The sequence below is a fragment of the Myxocyprinus asiaticus genome, chromosome 26, assembly GCF_019703515.2.
Source record: "Myxocyprinus asiaticus isolate MX2 ecotype Aquarium Trade chromosome 26, UBuf_Myxa_2, whole genome shotgun sequence".
NCBI classification, from domain to species: domain Eukaryota; kingdom Metazoa; phylum Chordata; class Actinopteri; order Cypriniformes; family Catostomidae; genus Myxocyprinus; species Myxocyprinus asiaticus.
Window position 1 is genome coordinate 42,347,107 of NC_059369.1, and position 27,554 is coordinate 42,374,660.

General features: G+C 40.4%; 1 protein-coding gene across 1 annotated transcript; it reads left to right on the top strand.

Moving 5' to 3' along the window:
• The first annotated feature begins 549 nt into the window (after window positions 1-549).
• On the top strand, window positions 550-26,594 carry LOC127416897 (zinc finger homeobox protein 3-like). The gene is made up of 8 exons (XM_051656487.1): window positions 550-3,267; window positions 4,826-5,051; window positions 13,855-13,944; window positions 14,077-14,198; window positions 15,027-15,227; window positions 17,007-17,115; window positions 17,676-22,991; window positions 23,158-26,594. Exons 1-8 carry the CDS (start codon window positions 550-552, stop codon window positions 24,435-24,437), a joined length of 10,062 nt encoding a protein of 3,353 aa, XP_051512447.1. The 3' UTR covers window positions 24,438-26,594.
• The last annotated feature ends 960 nt before the right edge of the window (window positions 26,595-27,554 follow it).

The window sequence follows — 27,554 nt, forward strand, 5'->3', positions numbered from 1 at the left end:
GACTATAGAGTCAATAGGGATCTTATTCCAGAGGCTCTGTCACTGTGCAATCCCCCGTAGACATGGCCCCATGTTCTGCTCAGTTGCCTAAAGGGAAATACAATGCAGATGGTGGGGGATGGGGAGGCAGAGACAGAGACAGACAGAGACATTTAATTGAACAGATCTTGGTGATTCCTGGAATTGTCTCTCATGTAATATTCAGCTCTCGGTAATACAGCGTGGCAAAGAGCTATTGATCATAGTCTAGACCTCTCACTGCTTTCCTTCATCATACCCTGTATCACTCCTCACTGAACAGTGACAGAAATGTTTGTTATGCTTCTAAAATTTAAAGTGTGCCATGTGTTGCTGTAATTTTAATGCTCAGGATGCTTTTAAAGGGAAAAGTCTTTAAAGATTTTCACTGTACTCTGGTACAAAAACACTTCATATGTTGTGCGTTAAAAGTGATTTTAAAATTGTAATGCAGTTTGTAAAGTGCTCTTCATTTGACATTTTCCTCCCTTCTTCTCCCTCTCATTCTTTCTCTAGGTCAGGGTGGGATGAATGTTCTCAGTAGATCAGAGGATGGAGTGTTGTGACTCTGTCTCCAACGATGGAGCCTCTGGCCCCCATACACAACAGCCTCCTGGGCACTGCAGACCACTGGCCCCCAGTCCACTCCTACTGGCCAAAGAGCAAGCTATTCATCTGAGCACAGTAACTCTGTCCAAACAGGGTGGACAAGTGGGGCGAACTGAGGAGGAGGGACTAGCAGAGAGATGTGAAGACAGAATTAGGGAAAAACAGGTTAATGAATGTTCTAACAGAGAGATGTTCAAAGATGAAGGTGAGAGAAAGGTGGAAGAGGAAGAAGGTGAGGAGCAGCCTATTGGAGATATCTTGTACCAGCGTGATGGCTCTGCGTACATTACGGAGAGAGAGAGTCAGCTTACGCGAGGTGTGCCCTCCTCCTCATTAGATGCCCCGTCCTCTGTCATAAACACCTGTTACATTTCCTCTTCTCAAAGTCTGGCACCACAGGTTTTTCATGTCTTCCACTTGCATCACCTTGACAACAGCGATAGTCTAGCTCTGGTGACCCGCCAATCCAAAGATAGTGCTCCTGACGTGGCAGGGTTTTCAGAGACATGGGTTACACGGTGCGGTCTAACCAAACCCATCCTGATGTGCTTTCTGTGTCGGCTGTCGTTCAGCCGTTCACACTCGTTTAGGGCTCATGCTTCACGGCAACACAACATCACCTTCAGCGATGAAGAACAGCATCTGCTCTCATTTAAACACACCTCTGCCATATTGCAGCCTGCAGGCCCAGGCGGCCTCCCGCTCCTCTGTTTCCTAGAACCAAAAAAGAATTGTGAGTCTGTGGTACCACTTAACCCAGCACCACCAACCTCTGGGAACAGCACGAAGGACGCCACAAGACGGAAAGAGAACAAAGAGGCTCGGACATCTAAGCCAGAACTCCCTCTCCTGCCCTCTCCACCCAGAATCTCCCCTGCTACCTCAGAACCAAGCCCTGCCAAAGACCCCTCAATCCTGGGCAGAGAGGGCACACAGAAAGGCAAGGAGAATGAGAGATGGAAAGATGGAGCAGAGAGGAGAATGTGTTTAGAGGAAGGTAGCACCGCGGACAACAGTGCACACAGTATTAGCAGCAGTAGCAGACAAGAGCACAGTACTGAAGCTGCTCTGTCAAACCAAAGCATTTCCAAACCTCCAAACTCTGCAACAATAGCAACCAGCTTTATGAACAACACCAAAACCCTTACAGACTCTGAGTCAGAGTGTGGAACAAGCTTTAACTGCCACGAGGACCCTGCACCTGCTTCCCTTGTTGTGGTAAACCCGCCCACTGTCACTTCTACAGAACAACTTGACAACCAAGAGAGTGCCACAGCAGCAGAACCAAATGACCAGTTAGAGAATGGTAGCACCATAGCAATGGAACCAACTGACAGGTTGTTTGATAATGACAGGCCTGCTGTCACTCATTCCAACCTGCCCAATAATAATAGCCATTCCAAATCCCATAGACTCAGTCCCACCCTTGTCCAGACCAGTCAGTCTGTTCTCGAAGAAGGACATTCAGACATGGCCTCTAAAGGAAGGTTGGTGGTGGCTGCTGACGGAGGTTTTTTTGCTGTTGGAGATGATGTCCAAGGGTCATCTTACACTTATGGCATTCAGGCCTCTATGGCTCATACTAGAAACTCCTGCAAGACGTTAAAGTGTCCAAAATGCAACTGGCACTACAAGTACCAGCAAACTCTGGAGGCCCATATGAAGGAGAAGCACCCAGAGTCAGAGTCGGAACAATGCCCATACTGCAGCAGCGGGCAGAGCCACCCACGCCTAGCAAGAGGCGAGACTTATTCCTGTGGATACAAGCCTTTCCGCTGCCAGGTGTGCCAGTATTCCACCACCACCAAGGGCAACCTAAGCATCCACATGCAGTCAGACAAGCACCTCAACAACATGCAGAGCCTTCAGACACAGTCAAAGGCACACACCCCAGCAGCCCAGCCCAGTCCTTTATCCCATTCACATCCAACCATTACACACCCCACTCAGGCCAACTCCCCCTCTCCATCCAAGCTCCGAGGACGTGCATCATGGCGGTGCGAAGTTTGCGACTATGAAACCAATGTGGCACGAAACCTCCGCATTCACATGACAAGCGAGAAGCACACGCACAATGTGCTTCTGTTGCAACAGAACCTGGCTCACATGCAACGCCAGCGCAAGCACAAAGCCGCCGAGATTTACCGCCACTGCCAACCCCAGACCAAGCTTCCTGACTCCAATGCTTTTCTTCCAAGCAATGAGGTCCTGCGTGACTCTTCGCAGAAACTGTTTGAATGTATTCTGTGCAGCCGCTTTTCCTGTGACACTCTAGAGGAGCTCAGTCAGCACCTGACCATGCAGCGCTCATTGCCCAGTGCCTATTGGAGGAGCACAACCGGCGACACCCATCATTGCCAGATTTGCCATTATGCCACGCCTCTCCGAGCCAACTTCCAGCTGCACTGCCAGACAGACAAACATGTACAGCGTTACCAGCTAGCTGCACACCTTCGAGAGGCCAGTAGTCACTGTGGAAACATCAAGGAAGAGGAAGAAGAGTGGCATCTCAGGTGTGTCACTGCAGGAAACCATTTGCAGCTCAGGTGCAATGCATGTGACTACGAGGCCAACAGTATGGAGAAACTGAAACTACACACCATGAACTCGAGGCACGAGACTAGCCTAAGATTATACAAGGTAAATCACGCTATTCAAAATTAGAAACCCTGGAATTGCATTAATCTTCATGAAACTGCATGCCACACATGCAAATATTCTGTAAGTAAAACTTTCCAAATCAGGTTTAGGGCTATTTTAGCTGAGAAAAGAGTCTGGGGTCTGGCTTTATTGTCAGTAAAATGCAAAAAAACTCAAGGCTCCCTATTGAGTCCACTTCTCTTATCTTGCAAGGCCTGTGAGGCCTCTTTGCTAATTGAGACATATTGTATGTTATTTTTTCATTCTTGCTTATGTGGTCCACTAAATCAGCACATCTCTAATCAGTTTAGAGTTCTGTAAAACAAGTGGATTTGTGTTTCTCTCTGGAGTTGTTTGTATGCGTTCTTGTCTTTGTATGTGTGTGTGTGTGTGTGTTTATGTAGTTTCTGTCTGCTCAGCTTTCACCAGATCTCAGACAAAGGGAGGGCTTTACTAGTGATAGCCTTCTGAGGAATTTATCTGAGCACTGTTAAGTAACATCTACATAGGTGTTTCTACAGGGTTGTATTGATTCTGTATTAATCTATATTATGGTGTCCACATTAGAGGAAGCCACATATTGATAATTTATGACTAGTCAATATACAGCTTCCGCTAATGTACTTAGGCATGTTATTTACTGGTGTTGAAATGTGAGCTGGATGAAGAGAGTGGGAGTATGTGTTTTTACTCATTGATTTAACCTCCTCTCCTCTTACTTTCCTTTATTTTCCTCTTCTTTTTCTCCCTTTTCTTTTCCTCTACCTTTGCCTTTTGGTTCTTCTTCCTCTTCCTCTTCCTTTTTCTCTTCCCTTTCTTTTCCTCTTCATTTCCTTTCCTCTCATGTATTCACTTCCTCTTATTGTTCCTTTCTTCATTTTTTTCTCTTCCTTTGCTTCCATATTCTTTTCCTCATCCTTTTACCTCTTCAGTTCTTCATTGTCATTTTTCTCTTTCTTTTCTTTCATCTCCCTTTGCCTTTACCCTTCTGTTCATTCTTTATCTTTTCCTCTGCCTCATCTTAATGTTCTTTTTCACTTTATTTTATTTGTTATTTCCTTTCCTTAAGTATTATCTTTCTTTGCCTTTCCTCTTCATTTTCCTCTTCCTTTTCTTCCTTTTCTTTTGTCTTCCTTTGCCTTTCCTCTTCTGTTCATCCTCTTCATTTTTCTCTTCCTCTTCCCTTTCTTATTGTTCCTCTTCTTTTCCTTTCCTTTCCTTTCCTTTCCTTTCCTTTGCTGTCTTTCATGTTTTCACTTCTTTGTGTTGTTCCTTTCTTAATTTTTCTCTTCCTTTTCTACCCTGTTCTTTTCCTCTTCCTTTGCCTTTCCTCTTCCTTGTCTTTTATCTCCCTTTACCTTTACCCTTGTGTTCATCCTATTTCTTTTCCTCTGCCTTCATTTTCCTTTTCACTTTCTTTTATTTTTCATTTTCTTTCCATTCCTTCTCATTACTATAATTATGTAGGACTACAGCTTGTATAAAATATTTACCAGATTACATTTAAAAAACATAGATGCATACTATGACTAATCTTTCTCTTCACTTGTTCTCGCAGTATTTGCAGCAGCTGGATGGGGTGGAATCTGAAGGTGTCTGGCTGCACTGTGTGCTGTGTGATTTCTCCACTCAGAACAGTCTTTCTTTAGTGCAGCACTCTCATTCATTGAGCCACCAGAAAGGGGAGGAGCTGCTCAGAATACAGCAAATACAGAAGGGCCTGCAGGATGACGAGGAGCTCAGTGCCATCTTTACAATCCGAAAAAGCCCCACTCAAGAAAATGGTATGAGGCACACATGCTTGATCGCTTTGTAAATTTTAAATGGCTTTGTGTATGGACAAGTTGCATATGCAAAGCTTTAAAAATGTAAACAGTTTTTGTTGTTTAGAAACCAGGTAGTTCCAAATGTCGTGAAATTTCAGGTTATTGCACAATGCAAAATGTGCACTGAGCACATACATGCTTTCAAAATAGGATATGTTCACACCAGCTTTTGATACTAAATTGATGTCAGAGGGAAAGTGAGGAGGATTCTTTAAAAACCCAAATCAAAAGACTAACAGTGCCTTGTGTGTTGTGCTCAAGGATTAAAACATACAACAGAACATCAGAGGGGGAGGGGCTGACAGACACAAAAAGCAGAAAGAATGGAAAAGGAAAGAGTGCAGATATTTACACTGGGGTAATTAAGAAAAGCGGGTGGTAGAGGCAATTTGCATTAAGTTCAAACTGAGAATAAGCTCAACTAATGAGTTGAACAATAGCCCAACCTTGGCACCCAGCATGTGTGTGAGTATATGTATATAAATGAAGGAGATATATTTGTGTGCTAGGAAAGTAGAGTATTGTAAAGGGATGAAACAAGGCTTGAAATTTAGACTGGGGTAATTGAGAAAAGCGGGTGGTAGAGGCAATTAGCGTTTAGTTCAGACCCAGAATAAGCTAAATTAATGAGTTGAACAATAGCCAAATTTATATATACAGACAAAAACATGTGTCTGCATATATATGTAGACATTTATGTGTGAGAGAAAGAAAATTAGAAAAGGAAAGAGAGTGAGTGAGTGAGTGTGTGTGTGTGCTTTTTTTACAGAATGGTGGGAATTGATTTTGTTAATTGACTTGCCAATAATCAAGTTTGTAACATCTTCACTGGCCAGAAAGAGGCTAAACTAGAGGGTTAGCCAGTCAATGCTGCCAATAAAGGCGCCACCCACTAACAAGGCATGAGTTAATTATCATTCTTCAATTAACATTCTCCAATTTTAAAGGGAAAAGACAGCATGAATCACTCAGATTCTTTTTCTTTTAAAAACGGAAAATTCTTTTGTAATTAGCAAAACATTATTAATAGTATGTAAATATTGTCGCAAGTTCAAATCCAGGGAGTGCTGAGTGACTCCAGTCAGGCTTCCTAAGCAACCCAGTTACCCGGTTGCTAGGGTGGGTAGAGTCACGTTAGGTTAAGCTCCTCATGGCCACTATAATGTGGTTCTTGCTCTCGGTGGGGCACGTGGTGAGTTGTGCGTGGATGCCGCATAGAATAGCGTGAAGCCTCCACATGCGCTACGTCTCTGCGGTAACGCGCTCAACAAGCCACTTGATAAGATGCAGGGATTGATGGTCTCAGATGCGGAGGCAACTGAAATTCGTCCTCTAACTGAGTCACTACGCCACCACGAGGACCTAGAGTGCATTGGGAATTGGGCATTCCAAATTGGGGAGAAAAGGGGAGAAATATAAATATATGTATATATTATTATTATTATTATTTTATTTAGTAATGATTCTAATTAATAAATAAATAAAATGCAGGACTGAAAAAAATATGCAGAAAACTATCTCTTTCTTAGATGGTATGTAAAAAAAAAAAAAAAAAAAAATCTTAAATACTGTAGTGTTGTACTCCAATTACCTCCAAATACCTTTGCATACGTGCACACACATTCACTAGATATTGTTAGTAGTCGATGTGTCTTGTACAATCAATGCTGAAGTCTGTGAATGAGAGTGAGTCGCTGTTTCAGTGTGAATTTGAACCTGTAGGAGCATCGTATCAGCGCTGTTTCCGACCTCCTGGAGCGCTGGAGTTTGAATGGCTGGTTATTGATCTCTTTCGGAACACCAGGGCATTCTCTAATTTATAATCAATACTGGATCAATGTTGCTGAGCATTTGTATATTGATCTCGGGGACGAGTAGGAAGTACTGATGAAGTGTGTGTTGAGTGCGTGCAGGGGGTGTGTTAGCATGTGTGTGTGCATCTGATCACTTCATTACTGGCCATCTGTTTTGTCCGAGTGATCTGCACAGAAACAATCATTTATAATAATGCAAGATATTTTAAATGGCATACGTTAGCTGTTTCAAATGTATAGAATTGAAATGTTTCAGTTGTGGCAGGCAGGTTATGTTTTGTGTGTGTGTGTGTGTGTGTGTGTGTGTGTGTGTGTCTAATTAACAGCTTATGTATAAAACAGATAATTACATTTTGCTACAATTTGAACATAACATGTAACATACTGTATTTAGTCATTAACTATATAGTTTGATAATTTTCTCTTTTTTTTTCTCAATAAACACATGACTATTATAACATTTTATGTTAATTGCAAATATTTGGCACATTTATTTTAAAGGAATAGTTCACCCAAAAATTTAAATTCTCTTATGATTTACTCACACTCATGCCATCTCAGTGTCACGGTCCTGTCACTCAGTTAATCTAGGTTTTGGTCTGACAGTACCGTGGCATCATCGTCCCATGTCTGTCTTGTGTTTCGTTGTCTGTCTTTGTGTGAGCGCACTGTTTCGGTTGTATTCCCTGCTGTGCGCTCTTCAGTCTGTCTTGTTTCATTTCGAGTATGGTGTCTGGGTCCTGACTTCCTGTCTGATTCGGTTTCGGTCTGTGTCGTGATCCGGACACTCATGATCCATGTCTGTCTGTTATTGATGTGGGTGCATCGTGCTTATGTCATCTTGGCAGCATGCACTCATGTCAATAGTTTATGTTTGTCTCTCGTGAACACGGGTGCGCCTCGCGTTGCGCGCCTGGGTCACGAGCTGTCTTCACGTTTTGCTGAGGTTCGGTCACTTCAGTCTGAGATTTCGGGTTTGTGTGTGGCCGAACTCTCGCACAGGTGTCCTATCTTGTTTTTGCATGCATTGCGTGGTATTTGCCTCGCGATGTACGCTCAGGTTCCATTTAGTGTGAGAATGAGTGGCATCGCTTTGTTTGGCATTGCTACACATTCTCTCGTCTTGTTTGTCGGTTGGCATGGCTGTATATTGCTTTTATTGTCTTGGCGATGTGCGCTCATGCCATTTGGGTGATTTGTTGTCTTGTGAGAGCATGTGGCTTTGTTTTATTTCTGTATCGCCACGTGTCTCTCTGTTTTACGTCATACCCCGCCTCCTTGTTTGCTTATTATTAGTTAATTTGCCTCACCTGTCCCCTGTTAACCCATTTGATTTCTCTCCCTATTTTAGTCTCCTCGTGTTTGCTGTCCTGTGCCAGTTCGTCTCATTTCCAGTCTTGTTTTCCAGTCAGTCTTGTCTGTATGTTGGGGATGTTTAATCGGTCCTGTTTCATCCTTGTTCCTGTTCTTGGTCCGGTCGGTTCTGTTCCCCGTAACCTCTGCCCAGCCTGGATGAATAACTTTACATTTTCCCCTACGGGGTAGTTTATGTTTGTTTTTTCCTACTAGTGGGAGTTTTATGTTGGATTTTTGTGTTTTATTTTTGTATTAAATAAACCTTTATTTTTCACTTTGCGTTTGGGTCCTGAGCCTCTTATTCTTGACACTCAGATGTGTATGTCTTTCTTTCTTCTGCAGAACATAAACAAAGATTTTAGAAGAATATCTCCGCTCTGTAGGTCCATACAATGCAAGTGAATGGTGGTTAGACATTTGTAGCTCCAAAAATCAAGGAAATATAGATGTAATCCATATTAAACTCGTGTTAAAATCCATGTCTTCAGAAGTGATATAATAGGTGTGGGTGAGAAACAGAACAATATTTAAGTCCTTTTTTACTATAAATCTCCACTTTAACTTTTACATATGAAAGTCACATTTTGTGCCTGTTTAGTTTCACTTTCACATCTGAAAGTTAAAGTTAAAGTGGAGATTTAGAGTAAAGACTTAAATATTGTTCTGTTTCTCACCCACACCTATTATATCGCTTCTGAAGACACTGGAGTCTAATGGATTACTTCTATGCTTCCTTTATGTGATTTTTGGAGCTACAAAGGTCTGATCACCATTCATTTGCATTGTATGGACCTACAGAGCTGAGATATTCTTCTAAAAATCTTCATTTGTGTTCTGCTGAAGAAAGAAAGTCATACACATTTGGGATGGCATGTGGGTGAGTAAATGATGAGAGAATTTTCATTTTTGGGTGAACTAACCCTTTAAAGTGTATCTTATCAGAAGAGTACAGGCTGAGTCTTGGTTCTTCCCAAGATTTTTTGGCACTTCTACTTAAACTTCTTAATTGTTTTTTTTTTTTTCTTTGCCACTGTTGCCTTTGGCTTGCTCACTGGGGGGGTGTTAAGTGTCTATTTGTTGTAAAGCTGCTTTGAAACAATAAGCAGGGCTCAACAATAAGGATTTTTTTTTTCTGCTGACCTGCAAATATTTTCACGGGCTCCGCAACAAAAAAGTATGTTTTGTTTTTAGCAAATTATTTTATTTGCATCCTAATACTGTATACATTTAAGTTTCTTTACAAAAAATAAAAATAAAATAGTAAATATATTTTTCTACATTTGCAACAATAGCTACTGTACAAAATATACACCTATAATCTAACTTCTGGAAAGCTATGAATTCATACACACACCTTTGTGGATAAACAATTATATAGGTGGCAAAACATTACTGATAAGTTTGATTGTTACATGATTTTCACCAATTATTCTCACAATTTTGACAAAACATCATCTGTATTAGCCAGCTAAATAATGTTACTTTATATTGATATATACTGATATATTTATATTTGTAACAATGCTCAATATATCACACTCAGAACCAAATTTACATGTTTGCAAGGCATAAGACCACTTAAAGATTTAGCAAGTGACAATACTGTCAACTGACCCAAAACAGTCTCACACTTGCCCCATTCCAGACATCTTTTTTGTTGAGCCCTGAACATTTATTATGAAAATCACTGTATAAATAAAACTGGAAATGGAGAATGCATTTACAGAATTTTCACTTATTAACCGTTCCCCTCAAATGCTATGTATTTTATTGTTGATATCCTTTTATTTTTTTTATTTATTTTTTTTATCCCTAAGCTTTGATTTTCCCCTCGAGAGATGATCAACAATAGATTCATTTTTTGGTCATGTTAAGGGCAGTGTGTGTGACTTTTGAGAGAATGACGGAGTGAGAGGACTCAATGGGGCGGTCGTAACTAGAGCGGATTTGACAGTTTCAGGTTATGTGTTCTGTGTTTATGGGTGTGTTGGTTTGATAGGAAATCAATAGCGTGTCTGTCAGGATAATTGGTGTTCAGATGGCCTCTCTCCCTCTCTTTCTCACCCGCTGTCATAATCACCTTCTCAAAGAACCAGCAGAAGATACCTCGGCCTGCCTTTGATTGGTCTGTTATGACAACCCTCATGCATTTTTTTTGTTTCCCCTCTTCTATAATACCCCCCACACACACACAATAACCCACCCAAATCAACTCCATTCCTCTTTTCCCTTCCCCCATGTAGGAGAACAATTACTCTGCTAAGAAAGCAGAAAGACAGAAAGCGAGAGAGAAGAGGATGAAGAGAGGGAAAGGGAGGGCTGAATGGGATATCTGGTTTAGTGTGTCCCGAGGCTGTGTGTTTTGTACCTACTAAGCTCAGTCGAGGCTTTTAGATGCTGCAAAAGAACAACAAGAGCATTGCTCCACCTTTGAATGTCTTTCATTTTATGGGCCTTCAGGGTTCATAGAGAAGATTTGATAAAATAGTAGCCCCAAAAATGAGTCTTATGGCACTTTTCCACTGCATGTTACGGTTCGACTCAACTCTGCTCGCTTTACTTTTCTGAGCTTGCTTTTCCACTACTGTTTAGTGCTGCCTCAACGTGGGTGGGATTATAGGCTGATCGTCATAGTTGCACCACCTCTACTGCCGTGACATCATCTTAAATGCGACACAAACATTACTGACCATAAACAATAACACGACCGCTAGCTGTTAGCTACTAGCTCATTGTGCTGCATAAAGCAGTTGTTGCATGGTGATTTTACACAAGTGTAACAGTTAAATTGGCCTGGTTGTTTTAGAAGCAAGCTTTCCAGTAGCTGGTCAACTAAATAAAGTGAAGCTTTCAAGCAGAATATAGAGTTAACGAAACAAAACGTACCATCCTCCATCGTGGACTCCAACAACGCCGAGTCCAGGACGCTCTCCCTCCCATTGATCGCCGGTCTATTGCCATAGATAGCGTCCATTTGGTCGAACTACGTCCATTTTCTTATGTTTGGACCACTCCGGCTGTTGTGGTCCTTGATGGTTCTGTAGTCACTTTTACGTTTTTTTAACTTTTCCCTACACTGTTGGTAGGTCCGGTGGTAGCTGTGTGCAGCCAACAGCCAAGACACTTCCTGAAAGACTTTTTCGTTTCGCGTCATTTAATTCGTCACTAACGAGAGGAACGTCTGCACCTCGTTTATTGACCACGGCGTGTTTTTGCACACAGCCATTTCTTTTTACAATTCGAAAGTCGCGTAAACAAATGATATTGCTATCGCTGTTGCTAACTTTAAAACTAGCGGGTTGATGTCCCGTGTCGCAAATCCAGTGACACTGGTAGTGACGATTCTCTCTGACCAATCAGTGATCTGCAGGGTTTTGACGTCACATTTAGTATCGGCTCGGCTCGCTTGGAACCTCGACCGAGGTGGTACTAAAAAAAGTATCAGGTACCAGGTACTGTCCACAGTGGAAAACCCCCGAGTCGAGTTGAGCTGTACCATGCAGTGGAAAAGCCCCATTAGTCCACATTGAAAATCTGGAATTTAATAGCTAATATAATTGAAACTAACCTGGAAATAAATAGAAAATGAATAAATAGAGGTCCTACGCATCTTTTCTCTGTCTGCAAATAGCTGCAAGTATAGACGAGGTCTGCTGAAACTCTCTCCACTTATAAAAGTATCAGAATGCACCATGGTATTACCCTGTTTGTGGACATGGTGCAAAGGTAATCCCTTGTTTTCTTGGACAGATGATGTGAGGTCCCAAATGATTACATTGAAAAAAATCTGATATTCAGAATCTCATTTAAACCTGGGAATAAACAAAAACTTGTTGGATTTATAAAAAAAAAAATAAATAAATAAATAAATATATATATATATATATATATATATATATATATATATATATATATATATATATATATATATATATATATATTGTTACATAAAAAGAATAAGAAATATATAAGATTTTGTACAGTTTCTAGGTCACTAATCAAGTAAGCCAATTTGTGAAATTGACCATGTTAACCATGTTCCTTTGTACAGACTAAGACAGAAATTTAGAAATTCAACTTAATTTTTAAAATTCAACTTTTCACTTAAATTGTTACACTAATAATATGATTTATAATGAAAAACTATATTAAATTATAAAAATGTAAAACAGAAGAATTTCCAAACCCACTGTGTTTTTCTGCTATGCACTGTCAATGCAATTTTTTAGGAACTGCTTTAAAAAATGGCTTTAAAGGGATAGTTCACCCAAAAATGAAAATTCTCTTATCATTTACTCGCCCTCATGCCATTCCAGAAGTGTCAGACATTCTTTCTTCTGCTGAACACAACGTTTTTTAGAATAATATTTCAGCTCTGTAGGTCCATACAATGCAAGTGAATGGGTGCCAAAATTTTGATGCTCCAAAATCCACATAAGGGCAACATAAAAGTACTCCAGACGATTCCAGTGTGTTTAAATCCATGTCTTCTGAAGCGATATGATAGGTGTGGGTGAGAAACAGATCAACATTTAAGTCCTTTTTTACTATAAATCTCCATTTTCACTTTCTCCTTCTATTTTTAGTGATTCACATTCTGTGTGCATATCACCCCCCACTGGGCAGAGAGGAGAATTTATGACAAAAAATTACTTAAATATTGATCTGTTTCTCACCCACACCTATCATATCGTGTCTGAACACATGGATTTAACCACTGGAGTCATATGCTGCCTTTATGTGGATTTTGGAGCTTCACATTTTTGGAACCCATTCACTTGCATTGTGAGGACCAACAGAGCTAAAATATTCTTCTAAAAGTATTCATTTGTGTTTTGCAGAGGAAAGAAAGTCATACACATCTGGGATGGCATCTGGGGATAAATCATGAGAGAATTTGCATTTTTGGATGAACTATCCCTTTAACAAAACTACAATTAATACAACAGACAAAAACTGAGGGCAAAACAGAGGCCTATTGTATAATGATAATTTTTAAAGCCTGTCATGGCAGCATTGTTCCTCAATTTGTGCTTTGAAATTGACTCTTTGTGTGTGATCCCGCTGACCTCTGCTGCATTATCTCCCTCCTGTGACTTTTCTAATCCCCATAGGTCAAATGAAGCTCTGCTGACAACGCCAACTCAATCTCATCCTTCTTTTCATCTTTCCTTCTCATTTCCTTCTCTCTCATGTCTCCTTTAGATATTTTACAGTAGCAATATATTTTCAGTGTGTGTAAATCTATAGGAAAATTAGGATGTTTATATAAAACTAGCTACTGTATTGTATTGCAGTGTGTTTGTGTTAATGTCATTGAGCAGGTTGCTTGGGTCTTTCCGAGCTAGTGTAGACTGACCCCTATGGGTTTGAATATAGTCCTGCATTTAACCTGGTGCTGAAAGGCACATATTTTCTGAAAAAAGCAATGCCTCAATAATGTAACCAAATATAAAAAATCTGACCCATATTGATCGACCACTAAACAGACCATTGGGGAGTATATTGTACCTCCCCCCTCAATATCTGTGGTGGTACAGTCCTGTTCTTAAATAAAAATATCTGATTTAGATGTTTTTCTTCTTTTCAAGGAGATCATAATGGGACGGACTCGCCCACAGAGATTACAGCTAAACTGGAAGACAGAAATAAACACGGAGATAGAGCGGGAAATAAAAAAGGTCCTTAAAGTCTCACTGATTTGACATGCAGTTTATTTGAAAAATAAAATAGTTCTATTACAATAAGCCAAGTGTTCCAGTAAATAATGCATGCCCTTGAATTGTCTCTCTGTTTGCATCTTTTGCTCACAGAAGCCCTTATTCAAACGGAGGTGGAGCAAAACGAGTCGTCTTCCAGTCCCAAGCGTCCCTCGTCTGGATCTAGCGACTCAGATGAGCCCTCTCCCTGCAAACGGCCACGAGGACATGAAGAGGTCTGCTGAAAATCTCCCCACTAACAAAAAAATTCCTAAATGTACCATGGTATTACCATGTTGTTTTGGGGCATATGCTACTGTATATCCCAAAAAATCAGGACAATAAAAAATGTGAATTCAAACCTGTAAGTAAACAACGTGTTGGTTTTTGAAAAATGTAAAACAACGAAACATTATGACGTAAAATAGATAATACATATTTAAAAATTTACACTGCTTCTAGGTCCCTAATCAGAAAAGCATATTTGTGACAATGACAACGTTAACTCTTTTGTATTACATTTCTGATTTCCTTGCTTCCACTGAAGCACACAGGATGCTTTTTCAACATTCTTTAATCATGCTGGATAAAATGATTCATCAGATCATTGCACAAATTTGTTGTCGAGCATGTCAGCTTGAGTTCATGTTGTCATTAAAGCAAAAGGGGACATAACAAATGCTAAGGAATTCTGAAATGTATGTACATTTTCAATTCACCTTTTCACACAAATCATGATGCTTATTATGTAATTAGTAAAAAAAAAAAAATAAAAAGAAATGAATAGAAGCATTTCTACTGATCTGAGTCTTTTGGACCCTTCTCTTCGAACTACCATATAAATACTATGGTACATGAATATGATAATCATTCAATACCATGGCATATATATAAAAAAAGCATCTGATACATCACTGTATCATGGTACTACCACAGTAAAGATCAGAACAAGTAAACTAAAACTAAACTGTAAAGTTAAGCAATTCCTTATGTAAATGAACAGGATGCTTTGAAGACAAGACGTAATTATTGTAAGTAAGTATCTCTATTTATCTCTCTCTCAGATGCGGCATTGTCCATTCTGTCGGTTCTGTCATTCTGATATTGAGCGTTTAAGGAGTCACGTGATGAATCAGCATGCAGTTCAGCCTGCTCTCCGCTGCCCACTGTGCCAGGACACACTACAGAGTATTGCCCTCTTGCATACCCACCTCACAAATCTGCACAGTGTTACTGCAGACTGTACTCAGAAACTCATCAACACGGTGAGCACATACACTGTGTGTCAGGTAGATTTGAGTGCACATTGATATAGTGTGAAATGTTTTATTTGTGCTTTTACAAAGAATGAATTCAACCAGGTAATTTAGGCAATTTGCAAACTTCCGTTCCAGATACTTTCTACATGTATTACTAGTGGTAGAATTATCAGCCAGGCAGATAAATTGGCTCATATTTGGCTATTTTGAGATGATACGCAATAGATCTTGGCCGATTAACTGTAGTATTTGTCGATGGATAGTGCACAGTTTTTGTTTTCAAATATACTGTGAAGTAAATACACAGTAAAATAAATAAATACATTTTAATCAGTTTTTGTCTTGTTTTCCAGTAAAAATATTTCACTCAAGAAGCAAAATAGTGTAAGATAATATGACTTGTTTTTAGAGAATATATCTTGAAGTTTTTAAGGGGGTATTTTCATAACCCATTGGCATTTTTTTTTTTTTTACTTACATCAAGAAAAAATAAACATGTATTCTTATGCAATTTTGCTTCTCATAAATTTCAATACATTTGTCTTGTTTTAAGAATATTAAGAAACAACACAAATATTTATTAAGATAATAATTTTTGCAGTGTATTGTGTAGAACAAGTTTTACGCATTTAAATTCAGTAATTTTGTGTACCCTACATCATTAGAATTTATTATATATTTATCTGCATTAAGTCGACCACCATGCTCTTTAGAGATCGGGCATTTAAAAAAAAAACATATCAGTTGACCACTATTTTGTACCAGTTGTCTTTAGTGTAAAAATTGTATTTATGCCAGAATTTTACTTTTTGTACAATTGTGCAAATGTTTGTGTACGGAGAGGTGTTTGCTCCTCAGTGACTCAAGATTGGCCGTCTCGTTCTGGGAGACGAGTAACGACAGTGAGTGGGGGGAGGTAGCTGCAGCAGATCCAATGAATATTAAAATGAGCTTTTTTATGTGCAGAATATAAATTGATACTAATGCACCCTGAGCTTGTTTGAACCCGAAGCAGACATGCCTCACTGTCTCTGAAAGGTTGGACATTTTTGTCAATTCAGTCGGCTTTTGCTTGCGTCTTTTCATTCATGTGTTCTCACCTCTACTATCAATCTTGGATTTACTTACCCTCTATCGTGCCATCTCTCTTTGACTTCCTCTCCTCCCTCCCCAGCCGAACTGAAATACAGTAATGAAAATAATTGTGCTTCATTAGTTCTGAGCTGGCACTAGGTGATTTTCCTTATGAAGCGTGCCTGGTAATTATGTTCTAAATTAAATGTGACCTTGAGAAAACTCGTGTGCTTGCCTCCTGTCCCTTTAATGCAGCACTTTCCTGAAATGGTGTGCATTGTGATGTAAATAGCTGCCATTTTGTTTGGTTGCACTCCCTCCCGTTCCCTCTTATAGTTGCATTGATTTACACATTTTAAAGTTGAATGAGTACAGAAGGAGAAAAGCAGAGGAAGATAAATAAAGTGGCTTTTTTACATCCAAAGTTGATTAATTGTTTTGTCACGGACCAAAGAGGGCTTGCATTCATACTTAACCTTTGAACTCCTTTAAGTGTTGGATCATGAGCACGGTTCCATTTTGCCATCTGAAGTTAAGGGTCTATTCTCTAGCACGATGCATCGTTAATGCAAATGTAGCGAGAGCACGGCATAATGACCAATCATTTTAACAGACAACAATCAAATGACTTAATAATGAGATTTATCCATTAATTAATCCACAAAAAGATTAATGAAACCTATTATGATTTATTTTTCCCCTTGTGATCAGGTGATTGCTTCCGATGTGCTGCCAGAGAAGATGTTTTTACCAGTGCAAAATTCAGATACCCAACAGACAATGGCTGGTCTAAATGCTAATGAAACAAAGAGACTGGACGGTTAGTATAAATACCAGCTCATTTTTTTTTTTTTTTCTAATTTAATCTTGGTCATCATTGAGTATAGTGCTGTATTTATTGTAATTTTAAACAGGGTAAACATCTAATATCTCTGAAAAAATAATTAATTCAGATTAAATGTATAAATATTTCTACTTAACAAATTATATTTGTTTCTTTTTTTGTTTTTTTGTAGTTAAAGGGATAGTTCACAGAAATTCACAAAAATTCTGACATCATTTACTCACGCTCATGTTGTTTTAACCACATATGAACAACATTTGCATTTATTTCTGCTGTGAAACAAAAAGGAGATGTTAGTGAAAATGTTAGCCTCAGTCGCCATTCATTTTCATTGCATCTCTCTCCATACAACGAAAGTGAATGGTGACTGAGGCTGTCATTCTGTCTTATATCTCCTTTTGTGTTCCATGGAACAAAGAATGTCATATGTGTTTGGAACAACATGACATGATGACATAATTTTCATTTTTGGGTGAACTATCCCTATTGCATCATTATATTTTCACAGAAATCCTATTTTTCTGTTTGTTCTTTAGAAATGTCAACAGATGCTGAACCTGAGAGAGGTTCCACACCTCAGGATACAGCAAAAGTACATAAGCAACCCTCAGAAGATGCAGAATCAACCAAGGAGAACAGTGCTGCTTTTCCTTGCTGGCAGAAAAGCTGTAACAAAGTCTTTACATCCTCAAGTGCACTCCAGACACACTTCAACCAGCTCCATAGCCAGAAATCTCAAATGCCAATATCTGACCGACACATTTACAAGTACCGGTGCAATCAGTGCAGCCTAGCTTTCAAAACCCCTGAAAAGTTGCAAACGCATTCTCAGTACCACGCCATCAGAGCAGCAACCATTTGCTGCCTCTGCCAACGCAGTTTTCGTACAATGCAGGCCCTTCGGAAACACCTTGAGATAAGCCACCTGGAGCTAAGTGAGGCCCAGATACAACAGATTTATGGTGGTTTAATGATGAATGGTGAGTCCGGGGTCTCTGTAGACCAAGGTTTTGAAGATGAGGGATCACCAGAGGAAAATGGTATGAGAGATGATGAAGAATGTGACTTGGAGGAGAAACTAAGTGTTTCTGACAATGATTCAGGTTTGGGTAAAGACAGTGTTGAATGTGAACTCAAACAGCCTGTTTTGCCACTTAGAAAAGGCCCAAATATCACAATGGAGAAATTTTTGGATCCATCAAGGCCTTTCAAGTGTACTGTTTGTAAGGAGTCTTTCACCCAGAATAATATTCTCTTGGTTCATTATAACTCAGTGTCACACTTGCACAAACTTAAACGGTCACTGCAAGACACGTCAACTGGCTTACAAGAGCCCATCAACAGTACAGACCACAAACCATTCAAATGTAGCTTTTGCAATGTAGCATATAGCCAGAGTTCCACCTTAGAGATTCATATGCGTTCAGTCCTGCACCAGACCAAAGCTCGTGCATCCAAACTTAATTCATCATACTCCACCTCAGAGTCTAATGGCCCTTTCCTAGGCAAAGCAGTGTCCAACACTCCTACAGCTCTGAAACCTATGAATTCCATGAACAACCCTGGCCTGAGCCACCAACATAAAATTGAGCCCAGTGGCACATCTGCAAACCTAGACACTAGCCATCCTTCAACATCTGAAGTGAGGAAGAAGTTGGTAGACATTATTGATTCAGCAACCAAACAACAACAGATGTCACTACAACAACAACCACTTCAGCAACAACAGCAGTTAGTCCAGGCTCAAGCCCATCTTCAGCAAGAGCTCCAGAAAAAAGCTACTATTTTTCAGTCCCACTTATTCAATCCTGCACTTCTACACCCATTTCCCATGGCAACAGAGGCTCTTCTTCCAATGCAGCAACAACAGCAATTGCTTCTTCCTTTTCTCATTCCAGGAGGAGAGTTCTGTATGAATCCAGAGTTGAGCCTTAAAGGCTCTGGGCTAACCTTAAGCACATTAAAGCCTACTGTAAATTATGATACCGCTGAGTCTTCCAAAAAGGATGGCCTGACATATTGTCCTAAAGACAAACAAAATGTAGACCAAACCTATAATGATCATCAGACTCCCACTGAGGACCTTGCAGAAAATTATACCATTAATGAACAGAAACTGGCAAGTAATCCACGGTGTGAGAAGAGCACAGATGGACATAAGAAAAATGAAGAATCCAAGGAGATGGATGATCTGGTCATCAATGAAAAAATAGATAATCCCAAATCTCGGGAACAAAAAGACCTAAACAAAGAGGTGTCAGTCAATGGAGAGATTTTCGATGAGTTCTTTCCACCCAGAATAGCCCATGATGCACCTGGGAATGCTTCGAAGGCTTTGCTTGAAAACATTGGATTTGAGTTAGTCATGCAATTCAATGAAAATAAGCAGCGATATCAGAAAAATCTTGCAGAGACGTTACCAAATGGTGGGGATGTGGCTGAAACCGAAGAGGCAGACAATTCTGAGGACCTGGAGAAGCTGGAGTGTGGGTCTTGCAGGAAGCTTTTTTCAAATGCACTGATACTAAAGAGCCATAAAGAGCAGATTCATCATTCCATATTTCCTATCAAGTCATTGGAGAAGTTTGCCAAGGAATACAGGGAGCAATATGACAAACTCTTCCCCTTGAAACTTGCAACTCCTGAGGCTTCTCCTCCTGTCTCCTCCCCTTCTCCTTCACCGCCTACACCTCTTCCCTCTCCTGTGCAGGAGCAACAACAATCAGTGCAACCAATTATTCCTACACCTACACGCAGTGCCACTCCTGCTGCTGTCTCAATTTCTCAAGTTAAAGCTCCAATAACTCCAATTCCCTTACCGATGGAACTGCCAATCTTCCCCCCTCTCCTGATGCCTCCCATACCTTTGCAAGCTTTGAATCCTCAGGTACCTGTCCATCTGCCCCCAGTGGAGGCTGGTCTACCACCTGATTTGATTCAACTCTATCAACAGCAGTTAACTCCAGCCATGTTGCAGCAACAAAGCAAAAGACCCCGAACCAGAATCACGGATGACCAGCTGAAAATCCTGCGACAGTATTTTGATATCAACAACTCCCCAAATGAGGATCAAATTCATGATATGGCCAACAAATCTGGCTTGCCGCACAAGGTCATAAAGCACTGGTTTCGGAACACTCTATTCAAAGAACGCCAGCGCAACAAGGATTCTCCGTACAACTTCAGTAACCCTCCTATCACAACACTGGAAGATGTAAAGATGGATTCCAAACCACCCTCTCCTGATCCACCAAGACAAGAGTGTTATGGTGGGAAGAGATCTTCAAGAACCCGATTTACTGACTACCAGCTGAGAGTGCTCCAGGATTTCTTTGATGCCAATGCATACCCTAAAGATGATGAGTTTGAGCAACTCTCTAACCTCCTCAATCTCTCCACCCGTGTGATTGTGGTGTGGTTTCAAAATGCCAGACAAAAAGCTCGGAAGAACTACGAGAACCAAGGAGAGGGAGGGAAGGATGCTGAACGCAGAGACCTATCTAATGACCGCTACTCTCGTACTGGCAATAACAATTTCCAGTGTAAAAAATGCAACGTGGTCTTTCAGTGCATTTTTGATCTCATCAATCATCAGAAAAAGCAGTGTTACAAAGATGATGATGATGATGATGATAATGATGATGATGAAATGATGCAGAATGAACTCAGTGAATCTGCAATGGATTTTAAGCCTGAGTGTCATAGTCCAATATCTGGACCCTTATGTTTTACACAAGCACCCTTCTGCTCAAGTCCTTCTAGTTCATCTGTGTCCAGCACTAATTTAAAGTCAGATTCTGAGCAGTTACACACAAAAAATCTCACTGGAGAACTTAAACATACTAATGAAGCATCCTCTGTCCTTAAACAGGCTGTTAGTACCAACTCTGAGTTTGAAGAACTAGAGAACAAAATGCAGCTGCCAAAGCCCCTTTGTGAGGAAAAACTAAATGCAAGCACAGAGATTCCCTCTCACTCATCTCCTAAACAACAACAGCTTTCCTGCACATCCCAAACAAGTCCAGTTCCATCACAGAGCTCCCCAAAAATGTTTAGTCCTTTAGCGATTCCATCATCTGAGCAGCAGAAGCTAGCCAAGGAGATGAGCCCTTACCACTGCATCCAATGCAAATTGAGCTTCCCCTCTTTTGAACATTGGCAAGAGCACCAGCAAATGCACTTAGTTACTCAAAGCTACTTCCCTACCCCACAGTTCCTGGACCATCCTGTAGACATTCCTCTTATGCTGTTTGACCCTTCTAATCCCCTACTGGCAAGGCATCTGCTCTCAGGAACGAGTCCCCAGATAGCGGTGAATCCCGCAGTGACCGCCATTCCTGATTCAGCAATAAATTCTCTGAAAAGGAAACTTGAGGAGAAGGCAGGATCTGGTTCTGTGGAAAATGACTGGGAAAATAATGGGGATGAACCACAACGAGACAAACGAATGAGGACCACCATAACACCAGAGCAGCTTGAGGTATTATACCAGAAATATCTTCTGGACTCCAATCCAACACGCAAGATGCTTGACCATATTTCCAATGAGGTGGGTCTTAAGAAAAGAGTGGTTCAGGTATGGTTCCAGAACACCCGTGCTCGTGAGAGGAAAGGTCAGTTTCGGGCATTGGGTCCAACTCAAATGCATCGCCGTTGCCCTTTCTGTCGAGCTCTATTTAAGGCACAGACTGCTCTTGCTGCTCACATACGTTCACGTCACTGGCATGAAGCCAGAAATTCAGGCTACGTTATGGCAGTATCTAGTATGACTCAAGATCAGGAGTGTTCTCAAATCAAAGCTGATTGCTTTGATTTTGCCAATTATCCTCAGTTTTTTAATTTAACCAATGATTTGGATTCTCCAGAGAGTAAAAGCATGGATCTGTCCTCACATCAGCAGCGTCTGAGCCCAAAGCCTATGAAGGGTGAGGGTATGGAAGATTCCATGTCAGTCTTCCATCAGACTTTTGAACAGAGCAAACTGAATAACTGTGAGGCTACCACAAACATGACCAATGACCATTCAACCGATGAAGGAAATTACTCGCTAGAGGATACACATGGCAGTATGAACCATATGTCTCCCAGCACCGAAAGAGGGGCATCTTCAGAAAGTGATGAGAAGATGTCTTCTGGACTGGTTAGCCCAGCAATGAGCTTCAATGCTAAAGATTTTGATAATGATTTAGTCTTGGATTACAGTGAAAATTCCAGCCTGGCCGATCCAGCTTCACCATGCCCTGGCAGCTCCAACAGCCATGGCTTTGACAATGACAGACACAGTCAAAAACGCTACCGGACTCAAATGACCAACCTGCAAGTGAAAGTGCTCAAAGCCTGCTTTAGTGACTATAAAACACCAACGATGCTTGAGTGTGAAGCCTTGGGCAATGACATTGGACTTGCCAAGAGGGTGGTTCAGGTGTGGTTTCAGAATGCTCGTGCTAAGGAGAGAAAGGCGAAGATTAGCCTTGCAAAGCAATTTGGTACAGAGAGTACATCTATTGATAGACCCAAGACAGAGTGCACTCTGTGCTCAGTCAAATACACTGGCTGCTTTTCTATTCGTGACCACGTCTTCTCTCAGCAACATCTTGCTAAAGTGAAGGAGGCCCTGGGTGGCCGGATGGAGAGGGACAAGGAACATTTGGGCTCAGTATCTTCTCGCCAGCTGATGGCTCAGCAAGAGGTAGATAATCTGAAGAAGACAAGTGATGTTCTAGGACTTAACCAAACTGCCCTTCAGTGTCTGAACCAATCCTCAATGTACTCAAGTCAGCAGACAAACGCCTCTGCAAGCATACAAGGCGGTAGCAGCACAATGACGGCAAGTTTTTCTTCCATGAAAACAGGTATGTAGGTAATTATATATGTTGTGATTTTAGAATAGAAAAAAATAAATCAGTTTAAAAACAACATTAGACCATGCTGTATTTTAAAGTTAGTTAGTTCTGGTTTTATTGATTCATATCAAAATTCTGATTTCCTGTAATCTTGAATTGTTTTGTTTTGGCATAGTTTTGGAAGGTGCCAATGACCCTCCTGCAAAACCACCTGCGATGTCCTCTTCTGCCATATCAGCTATGGATGACAAAGATGTAGTTAGCACAACCAACTCTGTTTTGACCTCTAAGACCACACAACAAAAACGTCAACTCCAGTTTCCCAAAGAAAATGACACTGAGAGTAACAAGATTCCCATGAACAAACATGACAGTACTCCATTGGGAAACTCTTCTTGTAATGCTAAAGAGGAGCTAGACTCATCCAGAATAGCAGTATCTACTCCAAATACTGGAAGGGAATATGCCATAGATCCATTTCAGCTACAAGCTCTTCATGGGGCAATGGAAACAGACCCAGGTGCTTTGCTCCCTAGCTCCCTCATGCCCTGTCTGATGCCTGGATTTCCTCCACTCTTCTCTCCCCATATCCCTACACCAATGCCCGGTGGCCTCCTGCAGCCCATGTTTGGCATGGATGGCATTTTCCCATATGTTCCAGTCTTGCCACAGGCTCTATTGGGACTCTCCCCGGGCTCCCTCCTCCAGCAATATCAACAAAATCTGCAGGGTGCACTGATGCAACAAAGACTACAGCTGCAACAGAAACAACTAGTGCAGCTACCAGAGAAACCAAAACCAAGCCAAGACACCGTCCACACTAGAGGACCTGTCCTGGATTTATCCAAACATGATGAGAAGCAAGGCACACCCAGTGTCTCAGATTCCCCCTTCATGAACTCTAAGCAGCCAGAACTGAACGATAACATTCTTCAAAGCCACTGTATTGTCTCCAAAGCAGTGGATAGAGGGGAAGGCAAGGATTGTCATCTTAATGACTGCCTCGCCTGTGAGGAGTCTCTTGCTGGGCATGCAGAGCTCATGAAGCACCTGGAGAACCCTCAGCATAGACAAAGTGTGGCAGAGAGACTGAATGCCAAAGAGCATGCTTCTCCACAATTACCTCACATCAGTCCCTCATCTACCTCTCAGCCAAATCCACCCAGTGACCAGAGCTCCTCTTCAGCTGCCCAGTCTCCTTCTGAAACCTCTATCCCTACACCAACAAATTCTGACCAGAGTACATCAGATAGACCATGTTCCCAAAGCTCTTCCCAGACTTCAGCTTTACCTGAGGCTTCCCAAAGCTCACCGGCTTCACATCATGTTCTTTCGCCTTCAAACGTTACCTCAAGCCTGACAAGCCTTGCAAAGGCTTGTCACGTAAAACCAACAGACTCTGCGGATGGGTGTTGTGACAGCGACGAGTTAGACAAGGGACAAGACTTGACATAATATATAGGAGCAATTGTTTTTATGGCTTGGCCAGCTTGATTAGAGACTCCATGGGGAAAAACAACAGGAGGAAAGTAAAATTTAAACATCTCCACTGTAGATTACACTGGGGGAAAGACATGACCCAGAGCTAGTTTGACAGACTGTTTTAAATGGACTGAATCCTGTAGGATACAACTTGCATTTCCAGTGCTTGTAACCAAAAACATGTGTCAGTAGAATGTTTTTTCCTTTTCAATATGCTGGTTTTTAACTAAAACTTGAGTATATGTGGGGGAACTAAAGGGTGCACAGCTAAAGACTGGTGAAGAACCTAAGATGGTTTCATTATGACCTAACTAACCAAAAGTCTGTTTTTAACATATACTTTTAAACAGACACTCACAAAACACCCACACTATTTTTTGCCCTGTCAAGTGTTAAGATATTATATTATTGGCTTAATGAAGTGATGTAATGTACTTTGATGTTGTCTTCTCTCAGGTCAACAGCTCTCGATTTTGTTCTGTTACAAGACATACCAATAGAAAATATATGAAGCCCAAAAGAATTGCATAATGAATGAAACTGTCAAATTCTGATTTGTTTTCAAAGTTCTGAAATTGCATTTATTTTTTTTAAGTGGACACACTCGTCCAGACACAAAGTGTATTGCAGACCAATGTAAATTGTGAAAAAAAAAAGTATGATTTAGCTTTCTCGAAAAAAAACAAAAAAACAACAAAAAAAAAAACATTCTGTGCTAATGATAGATACATGTATGAACATTTTGGTGTTGCGTAGATTGTTGAATACAAATGACTTAATTGTATGGTAGATTTAAAACAAATTACTTGTATATTTAACTTTTGTAATGTCCCAGTCAAAGACACTTATGCTCATGTTAAAACATAGCATTTACCTTCTAATGCTGTTAAAAATTGTCACTGTACAAACAACTTCCTTTCCTGCACTGAGCCAAGTTGATAGACCCTATCTGTGTATGAATTAGACGATGCACATCTATGAGATAGTTTCTATTTTAGTTGTCTTTTAAACTGAACATTTCATTTGTGCACTTAATTTTATTTTCTTCTTTTGCCTTCAATCCTGTAATTTCACTTTTAAGGCGGTAGTATTTCATTGTCCTTCACTACACGGTATATTATTTTGTAACATTTCTGTACTTTCCATGAATAACAATAATAACAGTGATGATATTATGAAACAGTAATAACTTACAGTATTTCTTTAAAGGAAAATCCAAAGATGAAGTAGTCTTACCATTGGTGCATACAAAGTATGGAAAAAAAAAAAACTTTATACTTGAGAAAATATTGCTGTTTTTAAGGGATGGAAATCTTTTTAAACGATGGAGCCAGCTATGAGAATACTGTTTTAGACAACTTATTAGAACATTTGTGACCTCATATATGAAACACACAGAGAACCAAAAATAAAAACAAAACAAAACAGAAAGCTTACTCTGAAGATATGGGACAGCACTGTTGTGCAGCCATTGTTGTTTGTAATATATAGAGGTGGAGATCACTCAGTGTGCTCCTCTGTGTCTGGCCTTTCTTTTTGTCTGGTTATCTCTTTGGATTTCTTTTCTTATTGTTTGTTCTACTAAATGTACTGGGTCTAATTGTTGAGGAAATAGAGTGTGCTGCTAATGTAGGTTTGTACTAAGATGCATGCTTGATTTTGCTGAAGCTTTAATGACGACCGTCAGTAACCACAAAGTCCCTGTCCCCTGTTCCACTGCAGCTCTGTCACACATGACTGCGAAGACTGTGAACTCTCCATTAACTACATGATGTTCTCCTACATGATGATTAACTACATGATGTTATCCAACCAATGTTGAAAACCAATGATGTTATATTTATACAAAGTTTGTATTCCAAATATCACATTGTCATTTCAATTTATTGTTTTTTTTTTGTTTGTTTGTTTTTTTGGTTGTTGTGTTCTGCTTTTAATGGGACTGAGTGTAACGTGTGCTCTCACTTCTGAGTGTGGACCTTCTGTGAGAGACTGTTTACTCTGCGTGTTCCTGGAAATGTTATTACTGTAGCGATCGCCAAATAATGTACATGTTCATGATGTACTTGTGTTCATTCATGTGACTCACTGGGCTAATGTCTCCCGTCCTCTTATATACAAGCATTCAAAGTGAATAAAATCTGTTTCCTTTACTATTCTTTACTATGTCTGCATATTTATAATTGAAACAGGACGTTTGGATGGGCCGCAATGAATGCTGCATTCTCCGACCATTAAGGCATTCCATTGCCGATGCTTAGAAAATTACTTATAATGAAATGAACTGCAGTGCTCCCATTAGCTTAACAGATGTTCAGTTGACAATGGAGATGTCTCCTAGCAATCAAATTGAGGAGAATAAATGATGCTGTGCAATGCTGGCATTTGTTCTATGGTTGTACGATTATCATAAGAGAGAATAATGTACTGTTTTACGCACCTGTCTCTACAAACGTTTGCTAAACTAGTTAGCTGGTATGTGATAGCTGTGTGGTATGTGTAAACCTCACTCCCCTGGCCTCAAGAGGTGCACTAGTGACTGACACCAGAGGCTGTAGCCTTTAGCCTCCTTGTTAGCGTGCCCGCCTCCAAATGCTGACTGACGCCTGTTCGAATTCCGCTCAGAGCGGATCTGAAAATGAAGACTGTAAGTAACATATTTTGCACAGCAATTTTGCCTTGATCGAAGTTCTATGATTTGATAATGTGTTTCAGCTATGTCTTTAATCAGATTGCATGCACCTACTACTCTGCTGAGACAGTGTAAAGGAGACGGGCAATCAGCCAACACACTGGAAATCAATGGAGGTTAAACGAGACGAAATCAATGCAGCAAAAGTTCAAACTGAGATTCAAGTTCATGTGTGCTTGTGGAAGAGTTGATTTAGATTAGAAGTAGGCTACTGCAATGGACTGTCTTTCCACTGTGTATGTGTGTGTGAGAGAGACAGACTTATGCATGTTCCCACCCAACGGAATGCTAAAATGAACATTATATGAAGTTTGTGCAAATGTTATGATGTTATTAGTATCTGATAAAAGTTTGTAATGTTTGAATGCCCTTTACCAATTTTTCTTTAAGCTAATTTT

Coding starts and splice junctions, on each gene's coding strand:
- LOC127416897 (XM_051656487.1), top strand. CDS start 550: ATGTTCTCAGTAGATCAGAGGATGGAGTGTTGTGACTCTGTCTCCAAC. Junction 14,199..15,026: donor GGCCACGAGGACATGAAGAG/GTCTGCTGAAAA, acceptor TCTCTCTCTCAG/ATGCGGCATTGTCCATTCTG. Junction 22,992..23,157: donor TTTTTCTTCCATGAAAACAG/GTATGTAGGTAA, acceptor GTTTTGGCATAG/TTTTGGAAGGTGCCAATGAC.